Here is a 26,291-nt window from a genome sequence, read left to right as displayed (position 1 = left end):
CGTTTCCCCGTATGCACGGTCGAGACGAGAGTGTCCCTGTTACTCAATACGAAACGTTCCTACGTATTTCCGTTTCGAAATACAGGCACGCAACGGTGCAAACAGAGCGTACAGCAAGAATAGCAAAAGCATCGCGGAAAAAGTATCACTTGCTTCGGGAGGCCATTAACTATCGTACGAGAGGCGACTCTTATCTCGTTGCACTCCGCTAGTCGGCCACGCCGATGATTTTGCATCTCAACGTCACTACTGACGTTTTCCCAACGAGAAAATGCCCCTTCCAACGTTACCGGATCGCGCGTCAGCCACGATGACACAAAAAACGAGCGTTTAATGCCAGATCTCTAGCAGTTATAGGTTCTCCCGGAGCTTTCGGATCATGCAAAATCGAGGCTTCCTTCTCGTTGTTTACGTACTCGACACGTGATTCCGCGTACCTTGCGATCCCTTAAAAATAGACGCACTTGTACGTGGTCTTGTTCCTAGAGGCGTGATCGATTTCACCTTCCTCTTAGCTGTCGCTAATTATTTTCAAAGAGGCAAGCTTCTCTTCGTCAGCTGGATTCTCCCCGGCTCGCCTCCAGGGATTTCCCAAAGCAATTTCGGTTTGGATTAGGTTCGCGAATGAAATATCGGGGTTATCGTAGATATACCCGTCTCCCATTTCCTCGATTCTTGGAACGCAGGAGGAAAAATCTAGCCGGTTTCAGGAAGACTCGAAAAGGGTATGAAGCACGACGGGGGATTTACGTTCGTTTAGATTGCAGGGGAATGCGTTTCCGTTGTTGCGGGAATTTCTTTTTACCTCGAGAGTTCATTATTGCTAGAATACCACGAGTCTTGTAACGTTTCCCGACGTTTCTACTTTGGAGTTTAAATCGACCGGCAATGTGTAACTTTGCGTTGAAAAATATTTTCCGGTATTCAGCACGTTGGAGCTTGGGAAATGTTTGGACTTAATCAAGATGTTATCGAGAACAACGAAGACGGCGATAATAAGAAAACAGTAAACATCTCGTTATCCGAGAAGATAACCCGTACGCACCGTTTGTTTTAAGTCAAAACAGACATGAATATCCATCACTGGTTACTGGCGAACGTGGTGGGAGAAGTATTAACAGTATAATGAACGAGTATCGCAAACAAATTGCGAGTCACGATCTGCAGCTTAATGATCGCTTCCTGAAAATTTCTTGGAACCTTTTCACAGCGATAATTTATTTATTTATTTCAATTATTCCAGATGCCAATATCTCATTGTACGTTTTAATCGTCTTTGTTGATTGCCAATCGAAAATTGCCAAGCAGCGTGATAACGCTTGTCATATTCCGCGTCCAAAAATGCCAAGGAAGCCGATTGCGCTGATTTTTATTTATACGCGATAAGTTTTAATTCTTTCGTTATATCGTTTATAATATTACTCCAATTTTATCTTAATCCCTTGACATACAAATTAAATACACTTGATGCGATTGAGAAATATTATTTTATTTCGCTAAGTTGAACCAGAAAATGGAAGCTGAAAAGTAATATACATTTTTTTTTAAATATTACATTTTTATTGATAACATTGATTCATAAAACTTATCTCTTGACATACAATGGAGAGAAATACTTACCAAAGTAAAAAAAGGACCTTGGAATAAATGACAAGTCTAACTCGTCATTGTATGTTAAAGGGTTAGTGTGCCTAAAACTGAATGGTAACTGTAAACGCATCAACAAAAACCGAGCACGTTATGATTGTCGGCTAAAGCACTTTTGAACACAAAATAGAAGCGCGATTTTGGCATTCAAACGGTTAAACGCCGAAATGAAATTTACGACGGCAAATAGAACCAGACTCACCGCAACTGATCACGGCTGCAACTAAAATCAAAGTTCCAAACGAATCAGCGAAACGTCTCGATCAATCGAACGACCCAATTTCCTCCGTTATCGTACTCGATTCTAGATATTGCCGCGTTTAAAGCGAGGAAGAAGCTCACATCTGCGAACGACATCAAAGGACGGTCGATCGGAGGTACTCAAAGATGCAGAGCGCCTTCGAAAATACGGAACGCGGCTGCAATATCGAGCACTTAGGCCAGAAGTCGAGCCCAGAGAAGAAGGCACGCGTCGTGGGTGCATAGAAAACGTGATTATCGAAGCAGGCCAGGCCTTCGCGTACGTTGCATTACCGTTTCACGTGTTCCCTTAACCATGTGCGTGGCTGAGAAATTGGAGAAGCTGGACGAGTAGACGTCGGTCATCCCGCTCGTCGTTTAATTCGCTACTTGCTACGCCATGTAATTGCGAGTCAACAGTATGCATGGTCGATTCGAGGGATAATGCGCCTCGTTACGTTAGCCGAGGTTGCCCTTCGACGGAGGATTGACTCGTTTCCCGAGATGGTTCGCACTTTCCGCTCCAGAGAACAGGATGATTGCCAAGGATATTTCGAATCGGAGTTGGGATTAGCCGATGTGGGCTGAAAGTCGAGGAGCGACGGAGTTTTGATCGAGAGAGTTAGCGGAATTGAAATGTTGGATTAGTTTGAAACCGGTTATGCAGTTCTAGAACGTAGGGTAAGGCTGCCGAGTTTCTCGCCAATTTTGGAACATTTGTCTCTGGTTATGGAGTAGCTGTGAACTTCTGGATGGTACATTAGTTAGGTAAAGTTCGAGGAATAGTCTATTTTGCCGAGTACTCCGCGAATATTCTCGGTGAATTTTTAATTCGGGAAAATGTCTAGACGTTCGAGCTGCTAAATCTGAATCTTTTTATCGAAATTCTCGTTATAAGTTTCTTTGACCCTTTGCAATCGAGATCCGACGCTCAGTCGTCATTTAATTAGATTCTAAACGTCGATGTTAATTAATATGTCGAATTTAAAATTAGCCAACGATGCGTGGAATGTAAGACAATTCTACGTCTTAATTTCTATACGATTTCTTATTTACCATTTTCGAATGACTATTTTCCTGAAACGAATAAATGTGCAAAGGGTTAAACGCTTCCTCTATTTTTCGTTCCTTTTTTCGCGACCCCTGTTTACTTTCTCCGGGATAAGCTAAACCCTCGAGCAACAAGCACGATGATCTATTAATGTCCAAAGCGACGCGAATCGCGATGCAAAGTGTAACTGCTGGTAATTGAACAGAGCAGCACGCGATCCGTGACCACGAGTCTCGTGTTCCCGTGTTCGACCGAGTAATCAGCGAGGGGGACGGCGAAGCGGTACAAGCTTTTGGCGAGGATCGATGCATGTCGGCCATAGTTCAAAATTATTAACTTACCCTCCTATATTGTCCATTAAATCGATCGAATAGAATTTTGATGAAAATCGCGAGAATGTTCGTACGGTCTTGTATCGTTGAAAAGTACAACGGTGTCAAGGTGTTCGTAAAACGAAAATCTCGTAACTCGATTTAACTTCGGAATCATCTGAAACTCGTCCGTGCAACCACTCTGTCATTCCGCCTTCCGCTTTAGAAGCGAGTCGACAACTTACAAATCGAAATTCTCGATTTCCAATCAGGTCTGTTTCCGGGAAATCAAATTATCGACTAACGATTGTCCTTTGAATGCTAGAAAAATCGACTGTCGCTGATAGAATGGAACAGATCGCAAAAGTTGCCCCGAGCTGTTTCGTGCCGCTCATTATTCTTCGTTCCACGTAACCACGCGCTTCCGTTACCGTTGATTTCGTGCCGCAAGATTCTCTCCTTGACGTCTGTCTGCCAATCAAGGCTCGCGTTAATGAAATTTCTTTTATAATTCGACGGCGACGGGCCCGCAAAGGCGGAAAGCCGTGTCTCTCTTTCTCGCTTCGTTCTCGTTGCTCGTTGCTCGTTCCGCGCTCGAGCGTCATTGATCGACTAACAATATCCGTATTGCGTAGACAAATACGGTGATGAAACTGATGCTTGCACAAGAGTCATCGAAAGGGACATCGATGACATATCGCTGTCGCAAATCGCGTTTCGTCGAGTCACCGTTGCCACTCGAAACCGACATTTTTCAAACGCTCTTCATTTTTTGAGAAAAATAGTACCTACATTTTTTTTTTCCATTCAAATTTTGTTTGGCAGCGAACAGTTAACATTCCAGTCTCTCGAATGAAATATTCCTTCCTTTAAATACGCTTTAACGACGAGATCTGCCTTTTTGCGACACGAATATTTTATTTGATAAATTAAAACGGTTAATAGGCCGATATTCGGATTTTTCAACGAAGAAAGGGCACCGGTGTAAAATGTATCAAAATCGTAATTACGAAAGAGTAGCCGTAATAGAGATGCAAAATGCATTACTTCGTCGTTAAACTAATGCATTAAAAAATTAAAAAAGGAAAAAGAGGGAAGAGAGGAGGAAGTAGAAATTAGATCTATACATCGTAACGAAATTCGAGCACAGCAAGCGAAGGTTTAAGTGCATCTGGTGGAAAAGATGATCAGCGAGGATGGCCAGAAGAAACGCGAAGACAGATAGGGATCGACGAGGTAGAAACGCGTTCCTATAATTGGCCGGCAATCGGATTTTCACTCGTCTCTGCTCGTAGATTACAATTAATGAAATGGTCGATTGTACGGCACGTTGGAGCGACGTGACGTCAATCGCGTGCTGGCAAAAGGCACTTGCCGTCAAGGACACCAGGGCCTGCTCCCGATTACTCTTGCTTCCGCCATCTTTCCTCTTTTCCCTCTTTGCCCGCGTTTTCCGTTTTCTTTTCACGCTTGTCTAGTCGTGATGTCAACAGGTCGTGATATTTCCTTCTTGGATCATCGAAATGGCATACTCGACCGTTTAAGTTGATCCCATGGTTACGCGTTTTGCTCGATGGTACTTCGCTTCCGATTTTTGCATCGAGTATGCCTTCGAGGACGTCGCTTGGTACCCTTTCCAAGTTGTGATTTTCTCCCTGGATGGGATTGAATCGGAATTAACCGAGAAACTGGTACTCGAACCGCGTAAGAAGTTAGACAGCTTATCAGACAATTACGTTAGCTATGTTTCGTTTCTTTTTCAATTTTAAATCCACGCAAATTTATGTCGTTCAAAGTTGACGGAGGTTCTTAGATCGTTGCCTGTTATCGTTTGCTCGAATATATCGCTCTGGATCGTACGTTAAATTGGAAAATGTGGTAAGTTTTTTGCGAAAGATGTCGCGTCACGATACGAAGTCGAGTGCCTTGTTATGGTCACCCAGCGCTTCCACGAATCGTCGCTGGATCCCGTTGACGAATAACTGACCCTTTTTTCCCCGAGGATCGGACGACAGCCAATCTCGTGACAAAATTGTAAAATGCCAATTTGTTACTCCTCGAACCGTTCCCAAATTTATTTCTCACGTTTGCTTACCGAAACGATCGTTTTGAACTCTGCTGCAACGTAAAATTGTAAAACAGCGAGATTTAACACTTTTCTGCTTGCTAATTTCAGGAAAGTCTATATGGCAACTCGTCCTGGAGCAATTCGACGACCTTCTAGTTAAGATTCTTCTATTAGCCGCTATTATTTCTTTTGTACGTATACACTCGATGTTACTATCGTTCATGTTTTAACCCTTTGCACTCGAGCGGCGACTCTCAGTCACCGTTCGTTTTAATGCCATAATTTAAACACGAATAAGAGACAATATTAAAAATAACTACGCGCGAAATATCGAAATAATTCCGCTTATTCTAAACGCAAACGTATAATTTTCTTTGAATATTTTGACGCAAAAGGTATCACCGAGCTCATAGAAACGTAAGGAAAGCTTTATGGCGAAAGTTTTTTGGTCTTCGAGTGCAAAGAGTTAAAATAAATTCAGCCAAGTGAACATCTACCGATAGTTCATCGGCATCCAACAAATAACGAGAGGATCCTTTACAATTCCTCGAAGTCACCTTTAGCGATCCGTTATCGGTTACGATAATCTTCAATTTGAAATCAATTTCGATGACGAGCACTTCGATTAATATTAATAAATGGAAATAAAGGAGGTAATTTCTCTCATTCCGTGGATTTGCGCGATAATCATTGGTCGCCATTGGAAAAACGTTGAACCGCTGATTTTATCGAGGATAAATAATCGAATGCAACCGATGGTTGCTTATTTTTAGACGTGACGCGAGACGACGGTAATTAATAAAATCGAAGCAGCATATTATGCTCATCCGCGAGCGGCTAAGTAATTATTAGTTAGCTTCGAAGTCGTACTATGTTTACAAGGGGGTTCAAGGCTCACTCATTATAAATACATTTGGTTTCAAAGGTGAAAAAATAGCCCATCGATCTGTCGCCGTTACCGACAGTATAGTTATCCTTACGCACGTGTAGGGAATTCGTGATGGATACTTGTAAAATAAAGGTCAGGATATGGAAAATTCAGATGTAGCCTCGAATTCTATTTTATGGAGTAAAAAATGATATTTTTTCTTCTTTTTTCGTGTTTTTAATATTCCGACTAGTCATATGCTAAAGGTGAGAACAAATATTTAAGCTTTCAAAGTGTCTTAAATACGTAACTTCTTAAGTCAATTCCATTTCCTGTTTTAATTATTTATTCGACGTTTATCCCCGGACACAGAAGCGAGAAATAGAAAGATTAAGCTATAAGAGACGAGAATCAAAATTGATGACTGAAAAAATTTTCCTTTATTGGCGATATAAATATTAAACACTTGATAACGGATTATACAACTCGTTGATTGTTGATACTAAGAAGAATTATATTGATTGCGTTCAATGGTTTCGTCTGGTAAATACGCCTTGGATAAACAGATTAAATAAATGTCGCCGACCTGTTCAGTTGAGGCAGTGAATCGATAATAAATGTATTTTTGCTTCCTTTATTTCATCTTTCTCTTATCGCTTTTTGGCCAGACGATCCTGTTGAGAAACCATGTTTACATATTGACATATCCTTTGTTCGTGAACGTATATAAAACGCTCGTGCTTTCGGCTTATCCTCTCTGCCGTGTGTTTTACCAAAGTAAATTTTCCTCTTTGCGAATATCCTATTCACGCCGATACAAAATTTCCCCTATATTTATAAATCATCGAAATTCCTATCGTTACAGCGTATCCGAGAAATGAGGATAGAGATAAAGATAAATATTCCAGCTGGCAAAACCAGCTGATTATAATTCCTCGACGACGAGTCTCGGTTTTCGAATAAACAATCCTTTGCTCGCAAATAAAAAGATAAGAATAAAAATCCCGAAGCCAGATAACCATGCTCGTTATTCCCGTTTCTCTCGGTATTTCTTGGCGTATCGAGTAAAGATTGAAAAGCGGCTTCTAATCGGTGGATCGACGATTTTCCAGGTATTAGCTTTATTTGAAGAGCACGAAGATGCGTTCACGGCCTTCGTCGAGCCCTTCGTTATTTTGCTCATCCTCATCGCCAACGCCGTGGTCGGTGTGTGGCAAGAACGTAACGCCGAGTCTGCGATCGAAGCGTTGAAGGAATACGAGCCCGAGATGGGCAAGGTCTTACGAATGGACAAATCCGGTGTCCAAAGGATTCGTGCCAAGGAGATCGTGCCCGGGGACATCGTCGAGGTGTCCGTCGGTGACAAGATCCCGGCTGATATCCGTTTAACCAAGATCTTCTCGACCACCCTCAGGATCGATCAGTCTATCCTGACTGGTGAATCAGTCTCGGTCATCAAACACACGGACCCCGTTCCTGACCCACGCGCTGTCAATCAGGTTGGTAACGTAGGATTTCATTGTTGCACCAGCCCAAACTTACGTATTGACTATCCTTAACCCCTTGACACACAAATTAAATACACTTGATACGATTGAAAAATACTATTTTATTTCGCTAAGTTGAACTAGAGAATGGAAGCTGAAAAGGAATACATATCTTTTTTTTTAATATTGGATTTTTATTGATAAGATTGATTCATAAAATTTATCTCTTGACATACAACGGAGAGAAATACTTAGAAAAATCAAAGACGGTCCTTGAAAGAAATTACAAGTCTAACTCGTCATTGTATGTTAAGGGGTTAACCCATTCACTGCTAACTACGAGATATCTCGTAGTAGATTGTAATTGGTCACGGAATAAGTTTATAACCGTACGAGTTAGAAATTATTAGAAAAGATAAATGCCTTTTTAGCACTGTATCTGAAACTAAGTATCACTAGATTTTTCGGAATTCCTTTAAAATGAAATCTTGGAGCCTGTGGCAAAAAGTTCTAAATTTCCCTGGCTACTGGAACTGACAATTCTCGAACACTGACTCTGCCATTCGCTCATATCCTATCGCCCTTATTTAAACCTTGCATTCCGTCTTCTTTCATACTCATGCTCTCTTCTTCAATCATGCTTTTCTTACGTATCCTAAACATTCGGCACTGTCATGGATATGCTCGTTCATTCGATTTTCTTGTACACGGTTCCTTTCATTGAAACTAACAAAGAGACTGCAAGGCCCTGAGGTCATCGATTTAATTTTAATTTTACAGGATGGTAGATTTAGTTTCTCCTGACGATGAAAATTTAAGATTATAGGGACCACTACTCAATAATTTCATAGATATTTGATTTAATTTAATTTTGTTTCATATAATTGCCGCGTAACGATTTAGTAGAGCGCATTGAACCATTATCTAATCATTATTTCAAACAAAATTGAATTAAACCCAACCCAGTTGCAATTTGAATTATTGAGTAGTGGAATCTGTCATTCTTCAAAATTTGAACTAAATCGGGGTGACCCCAAGGCCTTGCAATCTCCTTGTAAGATCTGCTATCTCTCTTAATATATCAGTTTGCTCTCCATTCCCGCAGTAATACAGATGGTAATACTTCTAATGCAGGCTTTACCGTAATCGTATTTCTTTCGTGGAACAGGACAAGAAGAACATCTTGTTCTCCGGTACTAATGTGGCCGCTGGCAAGGCTCGCGGTGTAGTGATTGGAACCGGACTGAATACCGCTATTGGTAAGATCCGTACGGAGATGTCCGAGACCGAGGAGATCAAAACGCCTCTGCAACAAAAGCTGGACGAGTTCGGCGAACAATTGTCGAAAGTTATCTCCGTGATTTGCGTGGCTGTCTGGGCTATCAATATTGGACACTTCAACGATCCTGCTCACGGTGGATCCTGGATCAAGGGAGCCATCTATTACTTCAAGATTGCCGTTGCTCTGGCTGTAGCCGCCATTCCCGAAGGTTTGCCGGCTGTAATTACCACTTGCTTGGCTTTGGGTACGCGTCGTATGGCAAAAAAGAACGCTATCGTGCGATCCTTGCCATCCGTCGAGACCCTTGGTTGTACCTCTGTTATCTGCTCGGACAAGACCGGTACCTTGACCACCAACCAAATGTCTGTTAGTCGGTAAGTTCTATCAATCAATTAAGGTATTAACATAGTCTCGCGTATCCGTCGATTTAATTCGCGATCTGTATAGTTCGAAAAGTAGTTTTAATCTTTGCTGTGGATTACTAAACATTTATCGATACTATCTACAGAATGTTCATCTTCGACAAAATCGAGGGCAACGATAGCAGCTTCCACGAGTTCGAGATCACTGGCTCGACTTACGAGCCGGTGGGTGACATTTTCGTGAGGGGCAAGAAAATCCGTGGTCAAGACTATGAAACTCTTCATGAGATTGGCACGATTTGCATCATGTGCAACGACTCTGCTATCGATTTCAACGAATTCAAACAAGCATTCGAGAAGGTTGGCGAGGCAACGGAAACCGCTCTTATCGTGCTTGCAGAGAAGATCAACCCGTACGGTGCCTCCAAGAATGGACTGGACAGGCGTAATGCTGCTATCGTTGTTAGGCAGGACATGGAGACGAAATGGAAGAAGGAATTCACCTTGGAATTCTCCCGTGACCGTAAATCTATGTCCTCTTATTGTACACCGTTGAAACCGACTAAATTGGGCACTGGACCGAAACTCTTCGTTAAGGGCGCTCCAGAAGGTGTCTTGGACAGGTGCACGCATGCCCGTGTTGGCTCTAATAAGGTTCCTCTTACTTCTACTTTGAAGAACCGTATCTTAGACTTGACTCGTCAATACGGTACTGGTCGAGACACTCTGCGTTGTCTTGCTCTTGCCACTGCTGATCACCCAATGAAGCCTGACGATATGGATCTTGGCGACTCCACAAAGTTCTATACCTATGAGAAGGATCTCACCTTTATCGGTGTCGTTGGTATGCTTGATCCACCTCGCAAAGAAGTGTTCGACTCTATCGCGAGGTGTCGTGCTGCTGGTATTCGTGTAATTGTCATCACTGGAGACAACAAAGCCACTGCTGAAGCCATCTGCAGACGTATCGGTGTTTTCGGTGAAGACGAGGACACGACTGGAAAATCGTACTCTGGACGTGAGTTCGACGACCTTCCTTCATCGGAACAGAAAGCTGCTTGCGCTAGAGCTCGTCTCTTCTCTCGAGTGGAACCCGCTCACAAATCTAAGATTGTTGAGTACCTACAAAGCATGAACGAAATCTCAGCTATGGTAGGTTATCCGATTAATCGATGCGTATGCAGTCCAGGAAGTACAGATTATGATTTTTAGTTTTCTCTTTCTCCACTGTAGACTGGTGATGGTGTGAATGACGCCCCTGCCTTAAAAAAAGCTGAGATTGGTATTGCTATGGGTTCTGGAACTGCTGTTGCGAAATCAGCTTCTGAGATGGTACTGGCTGACGACAACTTCTCTTCCATTGTCGCCGCTGTTGAAGAAGGTCGTGCCATCTATAACAACATGAAACAGTTCATTCGTTATCTGATTTCTTCCAATATTGGTGAAGTCGTAAGGTAGGCGTAGGAAAATTAATACACCCATTAAATACATTTAACACGCATGTAAACAACCAATAAGTTCTTCTTGTAAATTATAGTATATTCTTGACTGCCGCTCTTGGTCTTCCCGAAGCTCTGATCCCTGTACAACTTTTGTGGGTCAACTTGGTCACTGATGGTCTTCCGGCTACTGCTCTTGGCTTTAATCCACCAGACTTGGACATCATGAGCAAGGTACTGACGAATTTTATTTAGTTATGAAAATATGAAAGAAAGAAAACTATAATTGTACTTAAAATATTACAGCCTCCCCGCAAAGCTGACGAATCTCTTATTTCTGGCTGGTTGTTCTTCCGCTATCTGGCTATTGGCGGATATGTAGGTGCTGCAACTGTTGGATCAGCTGCATGGTGGTTCCTGTACAGTCCGAATGGACCACAGATGAACTATTACCAATTGGTAATTACTATATTAAACGACGTCCTTGGTATGTAGCCGTAACCTTAATTGCTGTAATTCGCAGACTCATCACTTGGCGTGCCTTGGAGGCGGAGACGAATTCAAGGGCGTGAACTGTAAGATCTTCACGGATCCTCATCCTATGACAATGGCTCTGTCTGTACTTGTAACCATTGAAATGTTAAACGCTATGAACAGGTAACGTCGTGTAAATAAATCTTTTCTATACGTTCAAATTTATATTAATTTCTATATTATTTTTATTTTTGCTTCCTTCCAGTTTATCTGAGAATCAATCTCTCATCACTATGCCGCCTTGGTCTAACATGTGGCTCATTGCCTCTATGGCTCTTTCTTTCACACTCCACTTTGTCATCCTTTACGTCGACGTCCTTTCGGTATATACAGATGCGACAAAATGAAATTGTTGCTCACTCTTTTTCTGCTACTCTTATCGGTGTAATATAATAATGCGAATTATTATTTGTTCCAGTCTGTATTCCAAGTTACCCCTCTAACGGGCGAGGAGTGGGTTACCGTTATGAAGTTTTCCATTCCAGTGGTACTTCTCGACGAAACCCTGAAGTTCATTGCCAGAAAGTTCACAGATGGTGAGAGTCCAATTGACACAGTGCTTTGGATCGTTCTAATGTGGGCTGTGTTCTTTGGACTATTAATTATTTGTCCCATATAGAACGTCCGCGAAAACAAACATTTAGTCTAACAGACAGTGTTTTTCCTATGGAAAACATTTTGCAACTGAGTTTTCGGACTTGCAATTGCATTTAAACAAAAAACGAAGTTCTTCCCCGTTGCCCGGGAAGCCTCGAAGATAAGTTATTAATTGAAGTGCGTTTAAGTGAGATTTTAACCAGTTTGACTGTTGTGCATGGTGTTAGTACAACCAATACAGATTTGCCACCAAGGCCCACCATGCCCGCATCACACCGTACCCTGAAGTCGCTCTACAATCATATTACGGGTTTCAGTGGCTTCGAGTGATGAAAAAGAGACCCCGCGCAATCAAAACAATTGTGATTGTTAAATTATTTTCTACGAGTGCCTTTTAAACATTAACTTTTCCTCCCAAACAAAAAGAAAAACAACACCCATCAATGTTTTTTTCTAACCCTGATATGTTAGTACATCCGTTTCCTAGACCCTTGTTTCGAACACCTATACATTGCATGATGTTTGAGCACAATGCACTTCGAAAACACGAATTTATTCTTCAATAGTTTTTCGGTAGTCCCTTTGGTAATCAGCATCCCACTGTTCTACGTGTACCACATATCTGACGATGTCTTAGCAACGTGTAAAAAAAACTTGACACTTTTATTTTGCTTTATTTTTACAATCTGTTTTCTTTATTTATTTTTTTAGTTTTTCTTTTTTTTTTTTTAAGTAAATGCGTATTTTGAGTAGTATCGAATACCAAATTTTTTTTTGAATTAGTTAAAACATCGACAGAACGGAATAAGGTCCTAGAGAGCATGTTGCACCCTATTTTGCGGTAGTTCTATTTTTGGGCACTTAACTTTTTTAACGCACAGCAGCTCACATCACTAAATATAATATTTTCATTTCAGTACTCCGTGGAAAATTTTGAATATTTTATACTTTTCACTCTTAATTTATTTCTCTCGCTATTTATCTTTCTATTCACTTAACCGCTTGTATTGTTGCTTATTTTAAAAAACTGGTTGTTGTTCATTAATTCCCAGCATCCGGAGTGTCCCCTTCAATCAAGACGTCAAAACTGGAACTGCCTAGTCCGTTGCTGAAATGTCAACGCAAAGATTGTGCATGAAGTTACGAAATTAATGGATCTCACCTTTGAACCTATCTATTATTATGTCTTCCTTCCTGACGAATAATTGCATGCACAAGTGTATTACCGATGATACATCCTAACTAAAAGAAAATTCACCTCGTAGAACAATCACTGTCAACGGTTAGCGAATCCTGCTGTGCTACACCTATCTCTTCGATGATACTCAATTAACTGTTTCATTTTTACGGTCTTATTAATTATACGATATTTTGCCTAGTTCAAATAAAACTCAACCTCAATTACGTGCAAGTAAAACACAAAAATTTACGTATATTTTAATCTTTATTATTCAATTACGTCAGCACGGCAGGATTATTCTAACATCTTTGCACTATCATTGCATCCACTCTGTTACCTTTATCGGGTGTAATTTATGTATCTCTAACCGATTAATGCCACACAATTTGTAATACCACTAATTTACCAGACACGGACTCCAACGACTCATGCGTGTAAGATACTAAAGAAAGAAAGAAAATTAAACAATGCACTATTAGTTTGTCTTTGGCAGTCCGTGTCTCGTCATATTAATGTTTTCCCTTCCTCAATATGGTGATATGAACACGAAGATGCTCGTTCTCAAGATACATCTTCGTTCCTATTAGCGAAAATGACTGGGCACTTCGTTCCTAAATGATTTAGAACATTGCCAACTCCCGACACAGCTCTTTTATTGTGGAAATAGATAAATAGAGGATAATAATTTAAATAAATTTGAATAATAGTCTCTACGAACGTATACATTGTTAGACAAATAATATTAAAGGAGTTTTGAACGAGTTGCCACCGTCATAAACGTTCATTATTTAATGACAGACCTAAAAGGTTTAATAACAATGAATTTAAGAAAATATAGGAATTCATTCACAATAGTACGCGATAAGTTAAATTCATTTATAATTTTTGTTCACTTTTATCCGTTGATTCTTAGTGGTTGATTCTTAGTTATTGAAATCTGAACAATGTTGAAATTTATAACGTTGTTTAGGTCGTTACCCAAGAGAACCGTGTAGATATTCATTTCTTCCACCTCTATTATTTCTCACTGTTGATATTAACGATGTATGTAACAGTGCTCGAGTATTGAGCGAGATTTCGAGTTCAAAATCACCATTGAGTACACACGCGCCACATGCGAAAATGGAAAATCCGGTGTTGTCACGAGTATACGTGGGCCTGTTTAACGCATCTAACTCCTGTCTCTTAGTCATTTCTCTCATTCGAGGTTTTATAAATCGTACGACGTTAGGAAGATACGAACATAGAGTATCGTTCGGCCGAGTCGAGGGCCGTGTTTTCATTTCTGTTTTTCTTTTTTTTTTTTTTTTTTTTTTAAATCTTTTTTTTGCGAGAGATGAAGGCGAAGAGTATAAATCGGAGAACCGCTTTTCGACCACGTGCAAACGCAACAAGACTGATGATGTGGCCCCGAGGAGCGGTTTGCGTACTTTTTGCGTTCAAAAAAGAAAGCCGAAGCGAGAACGTTTTCTCTTTTTCTCTCTTTCTCTTTTTCCTTTTGTGTGTCCACTGTTTGTTCGGCGCGACGAGTGCATAACTAATTTAATTTTGCGTGAAACAGCGTCATCCGCAGTGTTACGACTTGTGTAATATATATAAATATATATATATTATATATTAATTACCGGTTAGGGTGTGATACTACTTTGGTATAGGCATAACTAAACTTAATCAGATCCGTGAAGCAAGGATTCGTAAAGAAACCGACAAGATTTTGTATGATATATTTGTTCACGTACTTGGGGTGCAGTCTTCGAGCGTAAGCTCACCCTAGATCACGCTTCTCTTTTATTTCATTCCTTTTCCTCCCTTCTGGAACGTATTTTTCAACGCATTGATGATACCCACTAACTCGTGTGTTTTATTCGAAATAACGAGATTTACTTTTTGTACAGCGAGATATCGATCCACGTATCGGCACGATCTTCTTCGACATTTCTGCGCGGAACGTTATAGTCGAAACAATCAGAGAATTCATTCAAAATATTTAACTTTGTTCCTTCCTCGAATATCGTGTGATCGTATGGGTATAAAGATATGGCGAAAATCATGGTGCCGATACAATTGAAAAACGAAAAAAAAAGAAAAAAAAAAAAAAAAAATGGGAAAAACAAGTAATTAAAAAGAAAGAAAAAAAAACGGCACGGTCTGACAGCACTTCACCGACGCTCAATGAACGTTGACGAGAGAAATTTCGTACTTTCTTGTGTTCACTCAACGTTTCGAACGTTTGTAAGTACTTGCATATTGTGTGGATGGTATTTCGTTCTATCGCTATTTTGTTTACATTTCTCTTTCTTTTTTCTCCGTTTCTTTCCTCAAAAAGATCGTGAAAAGAAACCAAGGAGCAGTAGAGTGCCATCGACGAAAGAGAAAGCCAACGCAGCGTTGGGCAAGCGAATTGCCACGCGATTCGCGCGGATCGGAACCATGATCCGCGCGTATTCGAGCGTGTATCTCCTTCGATTCACGATCGGAAGAGAAATTATTTTGGAATCCGTCGGGAAATATCTATTTTCACCTGCCCCCTGTCCTGTAACCATAACATCAATCCCCTTACCTTCCATAGCCGAAGGAGATATAACTCGAAACGAATTAACCAACGATAAAATTAAAAACTAGAAAGAGAGTGAGAGAGAGAGAGAGAGAGAAAGGGAGAGTAAAGTTACCAAAAATTTCGCGTTTCTTGTATTGCGAATCGCGCAAAATCGCGCAAAGCTTGCCTAACGCTCCGATTAACCTAATCTAGTACGATAAAGCTACGATGATGAAACCACGGTTGCATCGTTCGTGCAGGAAGTACCTATTTCTAATGATAATAAGATAATAAGAATAATATTAATAATAATAATAATTAATAACTTATAATAGAGAGTGCGATTACATTGAATGATTTTTTTTGATGCATACTATCATCGCCACAGACGCACGTTGTGGCGAGCCACGGTGTGATGATCCTAATTAATTAGACCCGAGTACATTCACGGTCTAACGAATAATCGGGACGAGGTTTGGTCATGTACACGGAGAAACAACGATACAAAGAGTCATTAACGATCGCGAATTATTCGCAAGACCGCAGTGAAACAGAACAATCTCTCTCTATGCATATATACACATATATATATGTACATATACGTGTATACCGATGTCGATCGACTATTGTAAATTAACAGAAGCACCCCGGTCGATCTATAGGCAACAGGTATTTTCATCTGCCGTTAGTGAAAAGAAAAAAAAAAAAAAAAAAAGGGTTTATTTATCAGTTCGTTTTATTTATTCGTGTACGCATATACACAATCGCAGATACACAGAGGTTCGATCCGGAGGAACAATTATAAGTGAAAGTAATATTTATCGCGGCTACGATTCGTTTCGTTGACGACGATTAGCGAAGGTCCGACGTAGTAGTGTGTTACTTGTTGTAATAAGAAGAAAGAAGGAAAAAAAAGAGAATATTAAGAAAGATACAAAAAACGATGTGTTACTAATGCGTATTCAAAGTTTCGACGATCGGCCTAGTACTACGAGTTAGAGGTCGTTGGATAGAATACGGTATATCTCGCTTCAGAGTGGCATCTGCCGCGTGTACGAACATCGAACACTTAATACAATGTGAACTGTAATAAGTGTTTATATCCATTCACGCCTGCGACTATGCTCCCCTTTCCATCGCTCACTATTGTCACACCTTATCCTCGATCGTGCCACCACCTTTGCTCTTTAGTTCCCACTGTCAGCGATTTCTGGGTGTGCATGGTACTTTTCCGAAAAATATCTCCTCTTATTTTTATTTCGTTATCCTTTCTTTTTCTCGTCGAGATCGTATTTCGCTTGAGAAACGAAGACCATGACCGTCTTCGATCGACTTTGATCACTCGAAGTGACTTCAATTGTTGTTATCTACCTTTCATTTCCAAGCGGAAGCACAAAGAGAAAGCTCTCGCTCGTAAAGCGTCCCGAAAGCCTTTGCAAAGACACTATGGACACTCCGAGATCTCTACCGTTTTCTTAATTACCGAAATCTGGATCGCAAGATCGCTCCGTTATCGGTCGAACGTACGGATATCGTCGGATGGATCCGAAATTCCTCGTGCAACCGGAAGTGGCAAAGAAGTGGCGAAGGACGGAGCTGGAACAGCCACAGCCATCTCGCGTTATATTATACGTCATCATCACGGCCATTCTGTGTTCCCTCCCCGAAATTGTTGTTTGAATTTTTGCATGCATCCTCTGGACAAATGAAAGCAAACTGAGAGACAAAAGTCAACAAAATACCAATATAACTGTCGTGTTGGCCTGGAATGAACCGGAAAAAAAAAGCTACTCCTAATCGAAGAAGTTGTCCCCGACACACTTTTTTTTGCTAACTCCTGCCTGCTGGTGTGTGAAAACTATTCAGTCATTGAGTAAAACCAATACGATCGGAGAGACTCCGCTCCATGCGTGGACCAATCAGGTAACAGTTTCATTTTCTCCGTTATTTCTCCTACTGGATAATGTATGTCCTGTTATTTGTCGCCCTGTGAAAAACACCACGAGACACGACGTATTTGACGAAACTGTGACAACGAAACGAGAAGAGACACGATTTGTAATTACAGTGAAACAGCGATTATCGTTCGCTTGAAAAGAACATCGAGAGTTGACGATTCGCTGGTAGTTGATTTTCTTCCAGAGTACTTCCTCTTTTCTTCCGACGATCGATTCCTTTGAAAAATCGAGTCGCATTTCGTACAGTAGAATACGATTTTTCGTTTAACGCATTGCATTTGAAACACGAAATACTCGTATTTGTCGCGTACGATATAGTTTCCATAAACAGAGAAGAAGTAGCCGTATCGGTTCAGTTTTTGAATAAAAAGAATCCGAATAATTCACGTTGTACGGAAAAATGTTTTCAATAGTACTTTTTGCGCAATGCGTTAACGAAAGACGGTACAACTGCAAAACGTAAAGGTATTTCGATTAAACGATCTGACAATTGACCCTTTGCATTCGAGAGGCGACTTTCAACTATCAAATTTTCAGATAATGTAACGATATTAATTACTACACGATTCCATATTCATCGCTCGAAAATATCGTCAGTTTTATATAAAAAAAATTGTTTGAATTTTTACTCTAGCCAAAATATCGTCGAGTGCAAAGGGTTAAGATCCTTGTTCGCGATTATCGAATCTGAACGATCCGTGAGAAACACGCGTGATCCCGTACCGCGTTCGTAGCCTTTGAAAAAGGAAAAAGGAAGAAAATAGGAGAAAACGTAACACGGACATTACGACCGAGTTGTTAAGGTATCCGGGAACAATATTCTTGTTCCCCGTTGTACGATTTCTCGATGATTAATCGACGCTATGCGTGTATGCTTTCAGTGGCACCGCCTGTGACGCCGCCGAAATAAAGCTCGGGGACTAGATAGGACGAAAAATCGACATCAGTCCGGGCACAGAGAAAAATCGTCAGAATGGCACTTAACACCCACCCAAGCAACAACCCGCAAGTTGACCGATGGGATCGAGCCGGAACAGAGATCTTTATGAGACACTATCGACACGTATACACGGACACACGCGATATGTACACACAATACATACACAAACATACAGAGCAGCATAGGAGTCGTATATAGAGAAAATGAAACGGGCAAACGAAAAGATGGCGGGGACGCGTTTTTTTCTCTTTTTTTTTCTCTCTCTTTCGTTAAGAGCAACGTGTACTTTCTGGTAGAACGAGTATGGCGAGTTTCTAGCGAATTTCCCGGACCACGGACGAGATATCCTGAGCCTGGGTGTTAATCTCGTTCTCTCGCTGCGTTCGCGCGTTTATCGTTGCTGGTTTTCCTTCGACGATCACTCGGATCCGCGTTGTTATTCTCCTCTTGCCGCGACGTAAAAAAGAAAACGAAAAAAAGACGTTAATTACATTAGGAAAAGACAATCGTGCTACGTGCGCGCCCCTGATGATGCGAAATTTCGTGAACTTTCGGAACCTTGGAATATTCCTCGCTATACTCGTTCCATCGATTATGCTCAATATAGTGACCACGCCCTAGTAGAGGGATGTTCGGAGAAAGAGTGAGAGAGATTCGGATTCATAGAGGACAAGGGGGAGCACCCGTGATCCACGGCGGTGCGAGCGTTTTTTCGAGCAGAAAGGGCAATGGAAATCGAGAAAAGTCGCTTTGACGAAGAGAAAATGGAGACGCACACGATCGATCGTCAGTTTGGGACACTGGGCTTGGAGAATCCGAAAGAGAAACGGCAGGGAACGTCCGATCGGAACAGAGAGATCCATGGATCGCGAAGGGGCACGTTGGGATTCGTCTGGGACGGTTTAGGGAAGGATCGAACTAATGGATATGTGCCCGTGTTATGTTGCAGTAAGGGAAACGGTGGTCGACAAGTGAGCCTAGGCCTGTCTCGCCGTGTGCCGTTGGCAACAAAATCCCTCTGCGAATGTTAACCAGTAACGATATAATCCTGTCACGAAACTAAGAGGTAACGAGAGCGCGGGAGAGGAGCGAGCACGGCCGGAAGCGGAAAGACGGGAGACAGAGGCACGGAAGCGGAGAGGTACCAGACGGGTCTCGCGCGAATCTCCACGATTTTCAGTGAAATCCACGCTATGCAGGGATGCCATAGGTCGCTCGTTCTCTGCAAACCTCCATTTCCTTGCCTGGCTACCGCGCCAAGCACTGCTGCTACTGCTTTTCCGTTTCATCGTCCTCGATTCCGGGGGCAAACTTCGTTCCCGTGTTTCTTGCTCTTCGCGTAGAGAGTGTACATAGTCGTATCGCGTTGTATCGTATCGTCGGTAAACGAGGACACCGTGGAGAGAAAGAGTTTGGAAAGTTTGATCCAAAAGTCGTGGTTCGAGATTCCGAACAGACAAACGGGTCAGGTATTAAATCGGATGGAAAGAGGAAAGAGGTTCTTTCGATCCGATTGTTTAAATAGGAATTTGTTTTCTTCTCTTGTCCGATTAATCGGCGAACTCGTCACCGGACGTGTCTATATATCTCGCATCTCTTTATTCTCTTCTTTCCACTTATTTCTCCCTTTTCCCTTATTCTGTTTCTCTCCTAGTTTCTTCTTTCTTCTTTCCAATTCTTTTTCTTTTTCGATCTTTCTCTCTCTCTCTCTCTCTCTCTCTCTCTCTCTCTCTCTCTTAATTTCCATACTACGTTTCTTCTCTCTAATCGTGTACTCTTATCGCTAACAATCACCGTCTTTAAAGACACTTTATATTTTCTACCGAAGAAAAACGAGAAAGTATCACGCCTGTTTGTCACCTGGAAAGACTTTCCCTTGAAATACGTTCAAGGTTCCTATCCAAAAAATACTCCAGTAACCACGAAACGGTCCAATGGACACCGTCGAACGTCTGCCAGGACGCTAGAGCACGATAGAACGTGCGTCCCATGCGTTTCCGCCAAGATCATCGTCGCGATGATCGTCACGATGATCCTCGGTTCCCTGCCAACCAGGGCGTACCAACCACGAGCCCGAGTATCGTTCTCGTGTTCGGTATCGATCTTAGAAGCCAAGCAGGGGAAGTCTCCAAGGCACCAGATCGACGAAGACTAACGCGCATCGAAACCGGCTGCGGAAACGATGGAGAGACAGTGAAAGCCATCGAAGAAGCGTTGCCTGCCTCCCTTTTGTCGTTGGATCGAGTGGTACGCGTTTTAGGACGAGTGAAAGAAAATATTTTAAAAAATATATATATATATAAATAAACGGTGTATTCCGATCAGTGGCGTAACTTTCAACGGAGGCTTCCGGCGAGACGGTCGTCGTTCTTGCGATCATGATCGATGATTCGTTTTCCAAACGGGCACACAGCGATCGCGGAGAAGCTTCCGGATACTCGCGAAACTTACGCCACTGGAGGAAAGAAGGAAAAAAGGAAAAAAAAAGAAATATACACACACACACACAAAAAAAAGAAGGGAAAAAAAATATGTCGGCGAAGCTCACGAGATTTAACCATTGTACATAAAAGGGCAACGGAGAGATACGTTGCCACGCGCGATGTTTAAAGAGAAATTGATTATTACGATTAAGAGACATTAAATATATATATACATATATTTTTCTTCGTGAAGAAAGCGCACAGACAGTCGTGGCCCGAGCGACCTCTCGAATAGTCGAACGGACGCCTCTCGAGCGAGAAGGATTCGAATCGACAGAAATGGAAACCCGGTTCCCCCCTGTGCCTTTTCTTTCTCACCTTCGTTTCCTGATTTCGAGTTTATTGGTTTAATATTAAGATGGAATTTAACTGCCTGTGAATATTCTGATTGTTAGGAAAAAAAGAAAAAAAATTATCTTTCTTTTACCTCGATTCCTTTTTCTTCCATCTGCCTCCCACTTCTTATCGCTCGAACCGCCGGCAGGATCTTCGTCTTTCTTTTCTTTCTTTTCCTTTTTTTTCTCTCGTCTCTCTCTCTCTCTCTCTGTCTCCTATCTTCTCTCCGTCCTAGTAACAGCGTTGGATAGCACGAGGGAACGATAGAACGTCCGTGGGAGTGTGTTTCGTTGATTTCATTGCGTTTCATCTCGGCCGTTATCCATCGAGTCGCGACGCCGACGACGAGTCTGAAACTCGAACGCGACGCGGAATTCGAAACGATTAATTTCGCTGTCTGTGCCAGGAAGAGCCAGTGGCTCGTAGTTGTTTGCAAGTTTTTTTACCTGACGTTTCGCGAGGAATTAATATCCCGCTGGCCAAGCTAGATCCCAAGCGGGGAGCGCGTTGTTTCTAGAATTAAAATAACCAATTCGAGTCTTGCGTCTTAAAGATGAACTTAAACACTTAACAGGAAGGGAATGTTCTCGGAATTAATTTGGTCGGTTAAAGGTGCGGATTAACTCGATATTATAAAATGCTATCCTTAAGGCGAACCGTCGCATATTTTTAACAAGTACCAGCAACTGCGAGTAAATTCTCTAGGGATTTCAAGCTTTAAACGCTGTTCGCTAAATAAACTATGTAACAAAGTGGCAATTTTTGAAACACGCTCGGTTCGGTATCGGCCAAAGCCGATGAGAAACGCGTTGCAGCGTGTAAAACTGATATCGTTTAACGAATTATAAACTTTTCGAGTTCTTCCATCGTTCAACCCCGTTTTTAACTCTTCTATATCTCTATCTCTCTCTCTATCTTTCTGTATCTACCCTCCACGTATCGTCACTTGTTACCGCTTTTTCAAACTACTTCTCAAACTAGCGATTAAAGCTTTACGCGAACTTCTCGAGATCTTTAATAAGAGACGATGATTATCTTGTTAAATCTAGTGTAATGTAAGTTAAGCACGCTGTCAAAGTGATTATTGAAAGACAAAGGTAATAAAAAGTATCGAGGACAATTCGATTGCAAAAGACAATGGCGGTGTGTTAGCGGAATGGACGCCGTGTTAGTTGTTTATAACCCTTGTTACGCGAAATCAAAGGACGTTGCCTAATCGTTCTCGCTCGAGGTCGGAGTACACGTCGAGAAACTTGGTTGTAATCTTCCAAAAGACGGCGACAAACCTTGCGTTATTTTTAATGTTGTACGTGAACGGTTCTGTACGAATAAAGGTTTGGAAGTAACGGAGCCAATGGTCTGCCACTGATCCTGATTTTTCAGCCAGCTGCATTTTATTCGACCAATCTACAACACAGCGACTGACACCCTATTTTATTCTCATTCGTATCTGTTCAGCTAAAATTTAATTCCCTTACGCTCTTTATATGTTGCTTCTACGAATTCTCTTTAAAAGTTGGTAGGATTGGCAAAGCTTCGAGTTTATTCTCAGACGCGATATCGATTCGAGAGAGAAATTTGGTAAGGGAATATTTTGTTATAAAAGGTTCTTTATTTCTAATAATTCTATGGAAATATCACATTGTACATATTTGTCCTTTCGTTTACCCATCTACATCAGCTCATTCTTCAGTTTCAGCCTCACTCACTCGTTTCAGTTACACGTCGAATAAAACTTAAGAAATATACAATGGTCGTTCGCGGTACTTCTACGGCTGTGTTGTAAAATAAATACAGGGTAACGTGTTGAATCGGGGACTCCTCAACGTGGAATTATTCGTCGAAGAACGGAAACATCGGGAAAGGAAGGTGATCGTTAACTTATCGACGTCTCCTTTGCCATTTCTTTTAACCGTAGATTGAACGATTCGCGAATTTCCCTGATCGGCTTCACCAGATAGATCGGCACGTCATCGTCTCGTCTCTGTAACCAATTAATTGCAATTGCTATTACTAACCCCTTGGTGGTCACAGTCGTAGGAATTTCTTTAAAGGAATGGGAGAACAATTTTCCTTTTAGCGCGAAATATATAAAACGGAGCACTGATTTTCCACTTTGAAACTATTTTATCGACCGTGCAGATTTCCTCGTTAACCCGATTATGATAAATCGCTAATCGGTTCTCAAAATTTCTCACCGTTAATTACAGAAATTCATGAGTCGTGTCTCTTAATTAATAAAGAAATGTTTCCAGCGGTGCAATTACGAATGATTTACCTGAAACAGTACTTCTCCCTCAAACTCCACGAGCTTCTGTTTCCTGGCTCTCAGCAGAAGACCCACGCATTTGTCGCTGATGTGGGTGTAAATGTTGAATAAATCACCAAACGTGATCGCGATGACCTCTGGTTGGTCCCGACACGGTGTGCCCTCTTGATGAATGATCTCGCAGAGTTCGAGCACCTCTTTCAGAATGTGCGCCGTGGCTTTGCGGCCACGGATGTCTGTCAAAGAGCCAGCTTCCGGTCTGAAATCGACGAAAAACCAATTACCGTTATTGCACGCTTCGCGGCAATTAATCCGAAAATATTCCAGGTGACCTCACCTGCCATATTCTTCCTTCGAGAATGTCCGTTTCTCGAGATTTACGCCAGACGTGAACGGATTTTTGCTCTGCTTGTCTTTGTGCTTGTTCGCGTATTGGTCGAACATCGCCACTTTGTCGCTGAGCGATTCCTGTAACGGAGAAAGAAACGTTGAATCGTCGGATTCTAATCAATCTCAGAATTTATATTGTCATAAGACACGCATTTCTCGATCATTCGTCCACATTCGTCAAAATTAATTTCGTTTCGCTCGCTCCGATATTCATACTAGATAGATAGATCGCTTTATTCAGACTCACTAGATGAGTTTGTCAAGTCACGAAATTAGTCGAGGGAACGAAATTCGATGCGACAAAACGACGAAGGTGTATCGGTTCGTAATATTCGCGTAACAGCGAGTAAAATACACGAAACGGAGTGTCTTTACGACGAAGAGAGAACTGTGAAATATACGGAGCTGTTGAAAAGCGAGGAAAGAAACGTCGACGAGCGGATCACAGCGTAGCCGAATAAGAACTGGTGTAACGTTGTTGGGAATAACAGTAAGGCTTCTAAATCTCGAGTTATCTGGCTGAGAAAGTATTCGATTCGCGTAACCGTGAAAGCAGCTTGAGGATACGACGTGCCAGCGAATATACGTACAATCACTCCGGTTAGTAATTGAATTATTAGCGCTTAGTCATTTTTTTAAGGAGATCAACGATGTTAATGCCACCTCGGTGAAATTTTATACACCACTTTCACTGTACAACATTTTCCTCGATTAGCAGAAACGGCAATTTCTTCCTCGCGCGCACTTAAATATATTTGTCTCGTTGAAATGCCAAGAATGCGCGGCTTCAATTTTGGGTCAATTATAACGCGATGCAAAAATCACCAGGTCGTGTCAGTTTTAAGCCAATGGCCACTCGGAAGCATTTTATTTTGCAGAAATCTCTCTGCCGATTTCTTAAGAATTAAATTGCTGGAGTCAGATTCGGTTTGGATTAACTGCAATCTTTGAAAACCTAAGATGAATTACACTGTAATACGACGTAATGGTATAACGTAATAAGAAATTAAACGCTTTTATCTCGGGACACAGGAGAACAACAAATATTGACACATGTCGTAGTAATTTCGAAGCAGTTTCACTTACAAACGGTGTTCCGAATGAGCGCCACTTACATCCATGGAGGAAGGTAAAGGATATCTCGAGTTTCTTGAGCTAATGGAAGTTCGTAGAGCAGACTAAGAACTCGAGGCAACAGCTAGACAGACCACGATGCCACTGTGAGTTTGACCAACGATGTTGGACGATGGCCAGCCTGGACCATTTAAAGACCGGCCCTGGCCATAAAAGACACCTGGATGGCATCCTGACAAATTCCGCCGGGAACGCATATACTCGACACCTCGACACCTGAATCGGTTTCGTGAATCGGGAAAAATGATCACGCGAGCAAGTGATCAATGAACGTTAAAATTACCGGCGCTTCTTTAACGCTCAAGAGGAATTTCATTAAACAATTCTCGATGAAACACTGCCATATTCTGGCAATCAAAATTCTGTCATCCATGTAAAATATCTGGACTCTTCGAGATTCAAACTTCCGTAGTACACTGGTATCGTTAATCGATGAACCAGTTATACAATACACGAAAAGTGGCAAAATTAAAATGACTCGTAAGAATTTTAATTCTTCGTCGAGTCAACTAAAGACGACACGAGAAACAGAGATAGAAATAGATAATACCAAAGCACAAAGTTACGCAAAAGTAAATTCACGAAGCATGCAAATTTCGACTTAAATCGATGGGGAATAGAAGAAGCGACTAACGTTCAGTGGTGGAAGGAACGTAAACACACGACAGCTCGAAGAAGACGGTCGGTTTCTAGCCTATTTCCGGCTATGTTCAAGTTCACTGTCGCGGCTGAGAAGCCACCTCGAAATCCACGCCAAGCGGATAAATAAACCACTCGTAGGATACTCACAAACATCACCGAAGACATGGTTTCACCGTCAACTGTTGCAACACCCGACAGGTACGATAAAGATGACAGACGAGGCGGAAGCGATTAGGCGAAGAGACAGAAACCGACGAAATGTGGATCAGGCTGTGCGTTTAATACTGTACGGTGGGATAAAAGGGAAAACACGATGGAAATCGCGTGTGACCGGTTCCTCTGGACCGCGGACTATTCTCGCGACGTCTCTCGTGTGCGAATTGCAGCGTCGCGACGCCGCGCGTCTTTTTATAAGATACCAGCTACGTCAAAAAGCTCCCACCAAGAAATTCCGCAGGTCGAAATATTTGCCGCGTTTCGGAGCCAATTCCGCGGGAATTCGCGCCGCGTCAGCCGACACCAGCACACCGGAAATGA

The 26,291-nt window shown here is 41.8% G+C and overlaps 2 protein-coding genes across 3 annotated transcripts in view; one reads left to right on the top strand and one right to left on the bottom strand.

Moving 5' to 3' along the window:
* LOC143220395 (calcium-transporting ATPase sarcoplasmic/endoplasmic reticulum type-like) overlaps positions 1-18,470 on the top strand; it is a 42,144-nt gene extending 23,674 nt beyond the window's left edge. The window contains exons 3-13 of one of the 2 annotated variants that reach the window (XM_076446050.1): positions 5,426-5,508; positions 7,298-7,684; positions 8,841-9,328; positions 9,463-10,468; positions 10,550-10,770; positions 10,854-10,989; positions 11,062-11,214; positions 11,279-11,412; positions 11,495-11,612; positions 11,708-11,825; positions 18,442-18,470. In XM_076446050.1, the coding sequence (XP_076302165.1) occupies positions 5,426-5,508; positions 7,298-7,684; positions 8,841-9,328; positions 9,463-10,468; positions 10,550-10,770; positions 10,854-10,989; positions 11,062-11,214; positions 11,279-11,412; positions 11,495-11,612; positions 11,708-11,825; positions 18,442-18,470 (2,873 nt within the window). Of the gene's footprint in view, positions 1-5,425; positions 5,509-7,297; positions 7,685-8,840; positions 9,329-9,462; positions 10,469-10,549; positions 10,771-10,853; positions 10,990-11,061; positions 11,215-11,278; positions 11,413-11,494; positions 11,613-11,707; positions 11,909-18,441 lie in introns of those variants that run through there. The other variant, XM_076446049.1, reaches the window with a different exon arrangement.
* A 4,725-nt stretch (positions 18,471-23,195) lies between these two features.
* LOC143220396 (actin-binding Rho-activating protein-like) lies at positions 23,196-25,919 on the bottom strand. Its single transcript, XM_076446051.1, has 4 exons — positions 25,902-25,919; positions 23,926-24,056; positions 23,598-23,847; positions 23,196-23,303 (listed from the first exon to the last, which is right to left on the bottom strand). The coding sequence occupies exons 1-4, from the start codon at positions 25,917-25,919 to the stop codon at positions 23,196-23,198; spliced, it is 507 nt and encodes a 168-aa protein (XP_076302166.1).
* Positions 25,920-26,291: the final 372 nt, after the last annotated feature.

This window comes from Lasioglossum baleicum, unplaced genomic scaffold (assembly GCF_051020765.1).
Source record: "Lasioglossum baleicum unplaced genomic scaffold, iyLasBale1 scaffold0895, whole genome shotgun sequence".
Taxonomy (NCBI): Eukaryota; Metazoa; Arthropoda; class Insecta; order Hymenoptera; family Halictidae; genus Lasioglossum; species Lasioglossum baleicum.
This window is presented reverse-complemented; position numbering and strand designations above follow the sequence as displayed.

Excerpts from the sequence above, each read along its gene's own strand:
- LOC143220396 (XM_076446051.1), bottom strand. Across the intron at positions 23,848-23,925 it reads TCGAAGGAAGAATATGGCAG|ACCGGAAGCTGGCTCTTTGA; the intron begins GTGAGGTCACCT and ends CGTCGATTTCAG. Across the intron at positions 23,304-23,597 it reads AGGGAGAAGTACTGTTTCAG|AGACGAGACGATGACGTGCC; the intron begins GTAAATCATTCG and ends AATTGGTTACAG.